The following is a 13720-nucleotide window of genomic DNA, read 5'->3' as shown; positions in this document are numbered from 1 at the left end:
TGTTAATTAAAAAACACATATATTATTGTTTCTAAAGTTGGTCTTTAATGTTTGATAGCAGAATGCCAAAATAATTTTGTTTCCTTTGCAATCCCCTGTGTTGTTTTATCCATTCAAAAACATTATTCTGAGAGGTCTATACTTACAAAAAGGTTTAGAACCCTCTGCCCTAGATTCTTTTCTGATCCTTCTTCTTTCCACAAAAGTTCTCCTTAAAAGATTGTAATTTCCCTTGTAATTTCCCCTTATAAGAAATGTCCTGTTCCCAGCTCACACCTATCTCCTGAGTTCGAAACACCTATATTCACATAGAATTTCATATTGATCCTCAACAAGCACTTCTAACATAACACAATCCAGAGTCCATTACCTTCCTTGCCACAATCTTGCTCTTCACCTATGTTCCTATGCTTAATGGCAACCCCATCTACCTAAGGACACAAACCAGAAACTTGTAATTACTTATTGACGACTCCTTCTCTCTCACATGCCATATCCAATCTATCACCATGTCTTATAAATGGAACTTCCTAAATATCTCGAAAGTTTATTTATTTCCCTTAATCCTTTCTACTTTTCCCTTTATTTAGACTCTTCTTTCCCTTGCATAATAATACCTTTCTTACCTGTTACAAAAGAACTGAGGCCACCTTCTACCCAAGTCTTCACTTTCTGCCTAGGGACCCAGCAGTCCATTTATTCTCAGGTTCTCAGAGCCTTGTTCCATTGCCCATTGTCTCTTTATTTTTCCTGCATCTCCAAACTCTCTTCCGAATATTTTCCCAGTAGCATATAAGAGTGTTCAACTATCTGATTTTATTTTTAAGAAAAGCTTACTATCTACATTCACCTACCTGCATTCACTCTCCTTATTTCTCATTGCTTCACAGAATCAACAAATATCCACTTAAATCATTTTGTGCATCAAGTTAACGGTTCTGTTTTTTGCCATCTACCAGTTATTTCTCATTTCTATTTATCCTTCTTTTACCTTTTCATGCAGGCCTTGATAATTTCTACCACCCATTCACATTACCATCTCTTCTAATGTAAAGTAACAGCCATTCTTAATTCCTAGTGTAATTCTTCCAATTGTTTCTGACTTTGCCTCCTCGGGGACCTTATTCCATCATCTGTTACCTTTCTTTTTTGCATCTTTAAGTTCTTCCATTCTACTAGCTTTCACCCTTAACGTGTAAGCACATTATTAATCTTAATTAATCTTGAATATAATCTAAAATATAATCTTAGTCTTCTCAAACATCACTAGTTTGTGAGTAATGCAGGAGGGAAAAATAATTTTCCATCTACCTTTCTGAGGCCTTAGCTTAGACCTCCAGTAATAAAAGACAGATTAACAAGTGAAAAACAAACAGACATTTAATATCCCTGTATACATGGGATATACAAAAACAAAACAAAACAAAACTGAGTAACTTCTCCAGATGGTGCAAGGCACCACCTTAAATACCATCTTCAGCTAACAACAAAGATGTGGGTTGGGAGGAGACCAGTTATGGGAGATTACTTGGAAAAACACAGTAAACAAGGGTAAATTGTGTTATGCAGATTTAAGTGGGTGCCTTCTCCATTAATAAGACTATCTCCTCTCCTGATTTAGTCATCCTTCTCTTCCTGGTACAGAGAGGAAAACCCTTACATAGGGAGATTTCCTTTATGGATGCAAATTTCTCTCACAAAAAGGTAACTTCTACTTTGTTTTCAGAGCTTTCCCTGTGTTTGCAATTTCTCAAAATAATCAACTCAAAATAATCTTTATGCCAATGAGGCATATTTTGGGGTGGTATAGTCTACTACCTCACGGTAGTCATGTGGTCCTATTTCAGCACTACCTCCAATTTCACTTTCTCATGCCCTCAGCCATGTTGTAGTTAAATACTAAGACCTTCCCCACCCACCTTTTCACAGATTCTCTTCACAGTATATCTTACAAACCCTGAACATTCATCTTGTTAGCTCATGGGCTGTCTTCTCTTGCTTTCCTTGTTTATAGTCTTCCTCTTTTAGTTCAACTTCCTTCAGTCATTTAAGTTCTTCGTACCCCTACTATCGCTAACTCTATCCCTTATTCACACATGCCTATGTCCCTACTCTTCTTAAACCTAAAAACCCCTTGAAGTTCAAAGTTGACTCTGAACCTGACTCTGAATTTCTTAACATTCTCACTGCACAAACGTCATACTGATGTATTTGCCAAAGCATGCACAATGCTTCTCTCTGCAACTCCGTCACACTTTATCACCTGAAAACAAAGGCAACACAGCGTGCGTTGTTTTGTCTTCTATGTTCTTCTCTGAACATAGTTCCTTCATCTTCTGCTATCAACTCCCACGTGCAAGAGATTCATTTATTACTCCATGAGGCAAGGACCATGCATGTGAGCTTGACATTGCGTGGTCCTCCTAGGTGTCTTTGAAAAAAATTTTTTCCATGAAAAACAACTCGTAGAAACAGATAACCTTTGAGATTGCCCTTCAGTTTTCGTAAGATGTTGTATTACTAAAGATAGCCTTGCAGTTTAGAAGAATGTTTGCATTTTGATGTTGGCCAATTTGTCCCAGGAAATTTATTCTATAATCTCTCTCTCCTCCTTTGAATCACCATTTCTTATTTGTTTCCTGTCAATCTGTTTCCTGTCTTCACTACTCCACTATTATTGTTCTCTCTATAATCACCGGTGACCTCCTCGTTTTCAAAGACAGAGGAAATGTTTTTAATTCTAGACCTTTCTGTGACACTTGACACTGTTGAGGGAGCCTTCTTCAGAACATTCCATCCCGTTACCTGTTTTGACATAATTCTTCATTCACACTGAATTACTACCATGCCGCTGATACCCATTTTGCAAATTTTGCAGCTGATAATTTTGATTTTACCGGAAGAGATCAAAAAGTTTTTCAGAACAGGTTCACACACAGGTACTGGCAATGACAACTATATAGTGACTAGGGGCTGGCCAATGGTGATTGTAAGAGACTTTCAGTCATGAGACCCATCACGCTTTCAAAGATGTTGAAATCTGAAAGAAATTGTGCATCTAAGAATCATTGGCATATGGTATTATTATCTGAGAGTTTGAAGAGAATTGATCTGTGTTGCTTGAATTCGAGGCTTTAAGAAACAATGTGAACATCTTTATATATTTTCTGGATTTACTTGCCTTACTTGAAGTAAATAACCTTAGCAAGTTATTGTATGACTTTTACGAGGCTGGAAGGAGATAATGCATGCCAAGTATGTGCTGCAGATGAAGTACCAGAGGTAGCGAGTACTCAGTGAGTGATAGGAGTTGTAACAGCTGTAGGCGGTAATGGTCCCAGTCGTAACCGTAGCCGCAGTCATGGGAGTAGTGGCGATATTTTCAATAAAGACATAAACGATAACTGTTCATGAATTCAGCATTTCTAAAGTGCTAAGACCCTATATGTGTATTGAAAGTACTTTTGTCTCTGAATTCAAGTAATCTTAATAAATAATACTTTTCAGGGTTTTTTGAGAACTAAATGAGATAATGCATGCAAAATGTTTGACTGCTTATTGGTTGAAGTAGTACTTGATATTTTCAACCGAACGTGAATTATAATTTTTTTGTTGTTTCTAAAACTCTGAAGAAGACTGATAAAGATTCATTGAAGTTAATTTCAGAAAGATTAAGTGATTCTAGTTAATAATTCCTTCTCTCTATGTTTTGTCTGGATTGAGTAAGATAATATGTGAAAGTATATAATAATCGTAAAATACTTGACTCCGTGTATGACAAATAGGAAGCACTCGGTAAAAGGTAGTTATCAGTACTGCAATTGTTATTTGTACCTGGTATTTTCTATGATAGTTCATTCTCACTCTTTCTCCTTGGCCAACTCAAAGGTTTTAAAAATATCAAAGACTGCTCCAATTACACTTACTAAAATTACTTAATTTTTCTGAAGTTAACTTCACCAAATACCATGTGCCTTTCAGAATTTTTATAAGAATGAATAAGATAGTGCATGTAGTTTTTTGCTATTATTGATGTTGTTTTATATTTACCTGGCATTATATCACCTGAATTTCTACTGGTTGACAAATTTAAAATACTGAGAAAGACTTTCCTCATTTGCTGAACTTAACTCTCCAGGGTTGAAATAACTTCATCTATTAACATAGAAGAGCAGTTCTCAAACTCAGTGGTATCAGGACCCCTTTATACTCTTCAAAATAATTGAAGACCCCAAAAATCTTTTGTTATGTGGATTATACCTATTGATATTTGTTGTATTTGAAATTAAAACTGAGAAATGTTTTAACTATTTATGAGTCATTTCATTTTAAATAACAAGAATGAACCCTTTAAAGGTTAACATAAATAACATTTTTATGAAAACCACATTTTACAATCTTGAAAATCTCTTCAATGTTTAGTTTTATGGAAAGACAGTTGAATTCTCATACCTGTATCTGCATTCAACTTGTGATGTGTTCTTCGGGTTGAAGTTTATGAAGAAAACACAGTTTTAAAGACAAATAGTTGGAAAAAGGAAATCTAGCAAACCCTCTAATACAGTCTCAGTGACCCCCCAGGGTCCTTGAACTACACTTTGAGAACTGCTGACACATACCTTTAATTTTTTTAAGTACTGAATAAGATAATCCTACAATATATATCGTTATGAATGCTGCTTCACTTGTTGCTATTATTTATAATTTCCAAATATTGTCAAAAAATCTTGAGTTCTTTCTTGTTTTGTTGACTGCATTCATGGTTTCTTAAAAAAAAAAAAGAAAAAGAAAATTAATAATGGCATAAACTTGGTAAAGGGGCTAAGCTACTTTACTAAAATCTGTATTACAGAGTCTTTAACCAAATTGAGATAATACAGTTTACATCTATAATGTCAGTGATATGCCTGGCTCAGTGCCTGGACCGTAAGATAGACTCAGCAAAAAGGCAGCTTTGGAATCACTCTTTACTCAATGTACATAAAATTATACAAATAGGTGCCACGGATAAAATTGGACTCACATATCCAATAACAGCTTCAGCTCATCTGGAGTCAGTCTTTTGTTATCCTTTAACACAGGCCTATTTTAGGCCCCAGAGTCCCTTAGGAAAGTGAATAAATCTTTTAGCAGAAACAAGCTAATCCTACTGCAGAGATGGGCTCTGCTCTTCTGGTCAGTGTGTAAGGCCTTCCCCAGAGACGAGACTTCAGGTAGCTCTAGAAGATTGTGCAGCATTTCCTCTAGGGAACTGAATCTCCACTCCAGCACTTGAGTGTAGGTCTGTCTATCCTTATCAGGATTCCTGCAGAGTGAATGCAATGTCCCCAGACCAAGTCTCTACTTCCCACATTGCTAGGGTGGGAGAGGGGGAGAGGTCGGAAGGGGAGGAGTTCCCCCACACCCCCCTCTGGTCTTGCTATAGGATCCTGAGAAAGTATGAGTTTTTCTTCCAGCACTTTGGCAGAAAATGGCCTTCTTTCCTACAATTATGTCAAAGTGGTAGTCTTTCTACTCAGAACCCCAAGTCTGTTGCTCTAAAGTAATCACTTCCGAGGTCAGCAGTGGCCAGTAAGTCCTGGAGAACTTTATGATCTGAGATCTAATAGTGATTTCATTGCCTGCTTCTGAAAGGACCTCTATGTCTTCTTTTTCTCTTTTTAACTTCTAAAATAGTATTGAACTTTTGTTATGGAGGCTTTCAAAGATTACAAAAGTAGGTACAATTATATAATAAAGACCCATGTATTTATCATCCAGCTCTAAGATTTATCTATTTATGGACTGTCTTGTTTCATTCATACTTCTGTTTACTTCTCCCTCCCATATTATTTTGAAATAAACTCCAGTCATCATAATACTTCATAAATATTTCAGTATGTATATCTAAAAATATAAGAGCTATTTTTTCTACATAACCACAGTATCAACATCTCTCTTAAAAATTAATGAATGGTAATTATTTAATATCATCAAAAAGCCAGTCATTATTCAAAATTTCCTGCTGTGTCATGAATGTTTTTCAAAGCTGGTTGGCATCGAGATTCCAAGAAGGGCCACATATTATAATTGTTTGATAGGTATTTTAAGTCTCTCCTATAAGTTCTCACTCTAATTTTTTTCTCTTGTAAATTATGTTTTGAAGAAGCCCTTCCCTCTTTTCTTAATTCCCTATTCACTTCCTTAACTCCAGAAAACTTCCTGCAGCCTAACCCTTCACTAAAACATTTCACTGAAGATAAGCCAATACTGACTTCTTTCAGGCAAGCCTAATCTACACGCTTTCTAAAGACTCCCTTATATTTATGACTTTTGGAATGAAGATTCTAATGTTACAAGCTGGCAGCCTTCTTACCTGCCTTTTTGTAACTTAAGAAATGTAGGGGGGCCTGGGTGGCTCAGTTGTTAAGCATCAGCCTTCGGCTCAGGTCATGATCCCGGGGTCCTGGGATCGAACCCCATATCAGGCTCCCTGTTCAGTGGGGAGCCTGCTTCTCCTTCTCCCCTTCTCCCCCTGCAGCTCTCCCTGTTTGTGTGCTCTCTCACTCTCTCTTTCTCTGTCAAATAAATAAAGTCTTAAAAAAAAAAAAAGTGTAACCTGTGGGGTTCTGTTGTACTCTGTACTCCCAAATGCCTGTTGAAATTCCTCCATGCATTTCATCAAACTTGGTGAAAGTTACCTTCTGATACGCATCACTCTTCCCATCCAGAGTTCAAAATCTCTTCCTCTAGATCCCTCACAGCATTACCTGAGGATACCTTTTGTGTGCAGAGTCTCCTGCTTTTCACAGCCTCCCTGACTTTCTTGAATGGCGTTCCTCGGCTCAGAACTGTGGGCATGTACTAGTACTCCCAGGGAGCCTTGTCACATTTATTACCGCTTCTCACACCATCACCTGGTCTCTTTCTCTAGAAAAAAGGTCAGTCATTTCAGAAATTCAGTGTCTTGGGAAGAAGACTTACAGATCACTTCCCAAACAGTCTCTCTTCCTCTCTTTCCCAGAGAGGAAATACCATCACCACCTTCAGTGGGCTCTAGCAAAGAGCCACTGACCATTGTTCCCTCTTGGTCATCCGGCCAAAACTCTCTCCCTGACGTAGGGTATTGAGGCTGACTGCAAGAAGGGATTTTCAGTTTCAGATCTGTCCCAGTTCTCCATGTGTCCCCTAAGGCCAGCCATAATCTCTGAGGGTGCACTGCTCTCTCCGCTCACAGCTCATAGGGTGACTATCCGCCAGCCCAGGATTCCTAATAATAATCTCTGATAGATTCCTAAAAGTGCAATCTGACTTTTCCCAGGCTTCAACTTCCTGGGGACACAAGGGAGAATAAATTAACACTGAAATTTAGACTTTACTTGCAAGTTATCCTATCAATGCCAGATCTCTTCAAGATCTCCCAGAGAGATTTCTGCAAATGTTCCGGTTTCTCACTTAGACTGAGGCACAAGATCCCCTTCCACTCCCACCTCCTCCTTGCTATTTTCTACCAGTGAGCTTGTTTATGAATGGAGGTGCATGCTTCCAAGGACTACCTCTCAGAATTCTTAAAAAACAAAAAATGTGGGCGCCTGGGTGGCTCAGTCAGTTAAGCGACGGCCTTCGGCTCAGATCATAATCCCGGAGTCCTGGGATCGAGTCCCACATCGGGCTCACCGCTCATCGGGGAATCTGCTTCTCCCTCTGACCCTCTCCCCTCTCATGCTGTTTCTCTCTCTCTCAATCTCTCTCTCTCTCTCTCTCAAATAAATAAATAAATAAAATCTTTCTAAAAACTTTTAAAAATGCTTGAAATTCCACACAGAAATGGGGATACTGCATCTCTCCCAACTCTGTATTTTACTCTGTCACTTGCCCTTGAAATGATGTCTCTTAGGCCCAGTGACTCACAAAAGACTCTTGCTAAAAAGAGAGTCTTCTCAGTTTCTGCATATAGATGATTATTTCTGCATAGTGCTCAGATCTAGTCCCTGCAGCACGGCTGAGGACCCTACTGCCCTCTCCATCTCTAGTAACCAGAGCTCCGGGGCTCTGGCGCCATAGGACTCACACATAAAATTGCCTCCTCTTAGCCTCTTTCCTCAGGAGAGGAGGGAGTAGAAGGGGACACTGTCAGCTAAAAATTCATCTCAAACTCAGCCCAGCCAACTCTGATATGGCATGATTTCTCTTACAGGTGGTATACACATCATTTTTATTGCATGTGGAAGATGAATGCTAAAAAAATGAACCAGTGAATTTATGAATGCCATTGAGTGTAGCTGTAATGTATTCATTCATTCAACAGTTATTTACTGAGTGCCCCCTGTGAGCCAGGGCAGTTCCAGGAACCGGAAATGAAACAAAGCACACACACAGTCCACTCTTACACACGAGCAGTAATGGGAATTCCTCCCCTTCTATAGAACTTTGGGGAGAAGGCATTCCTAGCCTGAAAGAAATTGTCATTTTTCTGAGGTCACACTTCTACTCTTTCCTGTGACTATCAGCTTATGCCATGAATAGCTTTCAACAAATGCCAGTTCTGAATTTTCTTCAGTAAAATGCAATTGAATGTATGCCACTGCACAAACCTATTCAGTCCTTCAATGCGCTGTAACGATATCCTACCTTTTGTTGTTGTTTTGGTCCCTTTAGGTGTGTCCGTTCCCATCCCAGTGATCGGACTGAGAGATGAAGAGAAAGTGTTCGTCAACAACACCACGTGCGTGCTGAATGACCCAAATTTCGTTCTCATTGGGTCCTTCGTCGCTTTCTTCATACCGTTGACGATCATGGTGATAACGTATTGCCTGACGATCCACGTTCTTCGCCGTCAAGCTCTGATGTTACTGCACGGCCACATCGAGGAACCGCCTGGAATAAGCCTGGACTTTCTGAAGTGCTGCAAGAGGAACATGGCCGAGGAAGAGAACTCTGCCAACCCTAACCAAGACACGAACCCACGCAGAAGAAAGAAGAAAGAGCGACGTCCGAGGGGCACCATGCAAGCTATCAACAACGAACGGAAAGCGTCGAAAGTCCTTGGCATTGTTTTCTTTGTGTTTCTGGTTATGTGGTGCCCGTTTTTCATTACCAATATTCTGTCGGTTCTGTGCGGGAAGGCCTGTAACCAAAAGCTCATGGAAAAGCTTCTGAATGTGTTTGTTTGGATTGGCTATGTCTGTTCAGGAATTAATCCTCTGGTGTATACGCTTTTCAACAAGATTTACCGAAGGGCTTTCTCTAACTATTTGCGCTGCAATTACAAGGCAGAAAAGAAGCCTCCCGTGAGACAGATCCCGAGAGTCGCTGCTACTGCTTTATCTGGGAGGGAGCTTAATGTTAACATTTACCGGCACACCAACGAGCCCGTGATTAAGAAAGCTAATGACAACGAGCCCGGTATAGAGATGCAAGTGGAGAATCTGGAGCTACCAGTAAATCCCTCCAACGTGGTTAGTGAAAGGATCAGCAGTGTGTAATTAGGAGTGTGCAAGCAGCAGTCTTTTCCTATGGTAAAGCTACAAATGTAGGGAAAGGTCCTAGAATTCTTCCGTGGGTTATAACTAATGTAAATATCGTCGTCTGATAAAAAGTGTTTTGTATATAGCTTTGCAACCCTGTACTTTACAATCATGCACACAACAGTGAGATTTAGGGTTCTATATTTACTGTTTATAATAGATTGAGAATAACTTATTTTGATTATTTGATGCATAAAATGTCGATGTTTCTGCTTTCCCTTCCTTCCTCTTTCCTTCCCTCCTTCTCCCTCTTTCTTTTGTTCTCTCTCTCTCTCTCTTTCTTTTCTGCATAAGGAAATGTTGATGTTCATCTCAGGTGGCATTTGCAGGAGACCAGAATGATGCACGTGACAGTGGTTATTTCAACCACACCAAAATTAACGAATTCAGTGGAATCTTTTTCCAGGTTAACAGTAAATATACACTTTAAATTCTTGCTCTGCTCATTTACACACATAAACACAGAAAGATAGGTTCTGCCTTCTGATACCTTGTCACACCCACTAGTGAGTCAAAGGTAGAACTTAGCCTCGTTGTCACATATAGGGGCAAAATTTGACATTGTCGGAATGTCGTGTTGGTATTTTGCTGCAATGTCCGTCCCCAAACATAGTGGTATTTTAACATAGCAGCTGGTTAACCAGGACTACAGAAGTGGAAGGATGATACGAGATATATACACCAATAGCTTTTCACTTCTTAAGGACAATGTTCAAATTCTGATTATAACGACAAGCAAACTGGAATTAGTGTTTTCATTCTGGTCCTTAGTAAATACCTAATTCTGTGATTAAACTGGGGAACGAGATCCCAGAGTTATTTCCCAATCCAGGATTCAACATCAATTGGGTTTTGATCTCAGGATCCTGGAAATTCATGTGCTACACACAAAGTGAAATTAGCATTTTGAGCCTTATTAAAATATTTTCGTAATTATGGTACCTCTATCTATAGGACCCAATTTCGCAGTCCATTTTTGAGTAAAACTTGTGCCGGAAGCATAGATGATCAAAACCTTGGAAGTTTTACTTGATTAAGGACTACAGAATTAGGCCCTTAGAATGTGAAAAAAAAAAAAGTAATTAAAAACAAGCTTGTACTGAACTCTGGGAAAAACAGAAATACAGAGTTTCCATTTGGATTTTAAACAAAATTTATCTCATTTTCAGATCCTTCCAAACTCTCTAGTGCAGGAAAAGGCTGCAGCTAATTTGTGAAAGTGGCAAGCTCTTCATTGTACAGCAATTATGTGCCAGAAGTTTAAAATCTTTGTTAAAATACAGTGTTGTGTCACAATAAGTGTTGGCCATTGTTTCATTTGTGGGCCTGCTGCTTAAGAATTCAGTACCATTTAACTAGTTCGTTAACCGTGAAAGGTTTTCAAGCATTGCTAAAGTCAGACCATGAAGTCTATGCTGTGTGCCGAGTATCCAAGTGTTTCCACTATTTCCATGTGTGTCCATTTCCCACAACTGTGGATCAATTTCCGAAGAATTCATGATGCTATTTCTTATGCCTGACAGTTACTTACACACCTTAGGGTGTGCTTCTCAATATCTCGAAATCGGTGAAGGCAGAATCTGAATTTCACAAAACCCTTGGTCTATGTTCTCAACACACAGCATAGATAAATCCAACAGTCTGCCACAGGGGCAGTGGGAGAGCTGCTGTATTTGAGGAAACTCATACAGTCTCTACTTGATTAGCAACACTGCCAAATGTCAGTCAATTGCTTGAGCATGCCCAAATACCATGAAAGTAAAGTCTACCTGCCTGTTAGCTCTGTTGAATTGCATGTTAAAACCATTATATGAAATTGAATGAGATGATCTCATTCTTCCTGAAACGAAGATGTCTGAAGACACACAGCCTGCATTGAGCATGTATGCCATGTATGTCGCATGAATCCATCGATTTGTATTAACGTAAGGCAGAGTAGGTGATATAAAAAGGACCGAAGGAAATCCTTCAGTGGTCCTTAAAATGACTACGCATTCAGATCTGAAGTACTGTGAGTATTAGAGAAAACTGGAAACATCTGATTTCTTTTCTTAACTATCAGGGCAAGCTCATAGCACATGTTTTACAAAGAAATAAAATATAAACCACAGATTTTCAAAAGCACTAGCAATAAGTTGAATGATAATAGCTTATAGCACATTTGTTAATAATTCTTATGTCATCAAGCAGTAGTACTTAATAGTACCCAACACAGTAATTATTCTCAAATCGTGTGCTATTCATTTGTTCTGTGCAGTTTGGTATGAAACAAATATACTCATTTGGATATAAATCTTACAGTTCAATGTTAAATCTACAAACTTTTGTAAATGTTTTAAAAAAAAGAGTCCATGTGATAAATGTAAACGTGGTGAATTTACTGTCGAACAAATCATTTTGATGTACTATTATATATGTATATCTGTTTAAGACACGTGCAACAGACTGCCTTATATTATTTCCTGTAAATCTTCTCCTTGGTCAAATGGTACTTTTTGTGAGTGGTTGCAAAGTGTTGTCTTATTTGTGGTTCCTGTATGTTATCCATTCCAAGTTTTTGTGATACTTCCTATTAATTTATTAAATTTATTAAATGTTGGCTAGTATGTCATGCGTCTTTTTTGCCCCTGTGTTGTTTGAAGGGAAAATATACCACTTCACTTTATTTTCTTTGAAAATTAAATCGCATCCTGCAAAATAAGATCAAAAAGACAAACTCAACCAGAAAATATCACTCTTCTGATTAGTTCTGCATGTACTCAAAGACTACAAAACCAGAGGAAAGACAATTAAGAGGTGTAAACAACAAAGCAATATTCGCAACATCACTCTTTCTTTGTGAGCAGAATTACTGTGCTCCCAAATTATCCTACCTTCCTTAACCTAAGGAGGGGCCTCGGATGGTTCATATACCCTCTTTGCAATAGGTATCATTACCATCTTATTTCCACCAGACTCCAAGTTCCCCAAGAACAGAAAAGACCATGTCTATCTTGTTGATGGTTTTATCCCCAAAACTTGGCAGCTACTCTACATTCAACAGATATGTATTGAGCATCATCAATATTTGTGGGCATTGTATTATCTGTTCCTGATGTCAAAATGGGCCTTACAACTCCCTGCTCTTCAGTCATGGAGCACCTTAATTTACCTCTATTTTAAATGGCTTTGGATACTTCTGTGATCAGGGTCACTATACTAAGCCACTGTTCCTCCACACCTGGAACAAATGACAAAATACATTGGCATTTTCTTTCAACATTTATACCTTCCTGATGATGAGTGAGCCTAGATGATATCGGCACGACTTCAGTTCCCTGAGAAAAAAGCAGGAATATCTCGTTCCTTCACTTATTTGTGGAACATAAGGAATAGCATGGAGGACATTAGGAGAAGGAAGGGAAAAATGAAGGGGGGGTGGAATCGGAGGGAGAGATGAACCATGAGAGACTATGGACTCTGAGAAACAAACTGAGGGTTCTAGAGGGGAGGGGGGTGGGGGGATGGGTTAGCTTGGTGATGGGTATTAAGGAGGGCACATACTGCATGGAGCACTGAGTCTTTTACGAAAACAATGAAGCGTGGATCATTACATCAAAAACTAATGATGTAATGTATGGTGATTAACATAACATAATAAAACTTAAAAAAAAATACTTCGTTCCTTTGCAACTATGACTAGGTTGATTCCTAGCAGTGCATCAAGAGAGAAAAGTTGAGGGGCGCCTGGGTGGCTCAGTCATTAAGCGTCTGCCTTCGGCTCAGGTCATGATCCCAGGGTCCTGGGATCGAGCCCCACATCAGGCTCCCTGCTCAGCGAGAAGCCTGCTTCTCCCTCTCCCACTCCCCCTGCCTGTGTTCCCTCTCTCGTTGTGTCTCTGTCCGTCAAAATAAGAAAATAAAAAATCTTTAAAAAAAAGAAGAGAGAAAAGTTGAACTGTCATTTGAAACAACAAGTCACTGCTGCCCGTGGCCAAAAATACCTTTTAACACTGAAGCTAGGGGGTTACTCTTCCCCAAGATCAAGGCAATGGAAAGAGGTTGGAATTTCTGATGGCACAGAATGGGAGGTGGAAGGGAAGGTGGGCGGGGGGAGACTGATATGCTTCATTCCATAGCATTGGAAGGTTTCATGGTCTGAAAAGAGAAAGATGCTTCTTGTCATCAGGTAGCAGTATGTTTCTACTTACTGCAGAAATACACCGTTTCCACAC

General features: G+C 39.1%; 1 protein-coding gene across 1 annotated transcript in view; it reads left to right on the top strand.

Moving 5' to 3' along the window:
• The window catches only part of HTR2C (5-hydroxytryptamine receptor 2C), a 295563-nt gene extending 283451 nt beyond the window's left edge, over positions 1-12112 (top strand). The window contains exon 6 of the mRNA XM_078063980.1: positions 8638-12112. Coding sequence (XP_077920106.1) covers positions 8638-9464 — 827 coding nt within the window. The 3' untranslated portion in view covers positions 9465-12112. The remainder of the gene's footprint in view (positions 1-8637) is intronic.
• The last annotated feature ends 1608 nt before the right edge of the window (positions 12113-13720 follow it).

Source organism: Halichoerus grypus, chromosome X (assembly GCF_964656455.1).
Source record: "Halichoerus grypus chromosome X, mHalGry1.hap1.1, whole genome shotgun sequence".
Taxonomy (NCBI): Eukaryota; Metazoa; Chordata; class Mammalia; order Carnivora; family Phocidae; genus Halichoerus; species Halichoerus grypus.
Note: the sequence above shows the minus strand (reverse complement) of the source record. Positions and strands in the feature narration are given on the sequence as shown.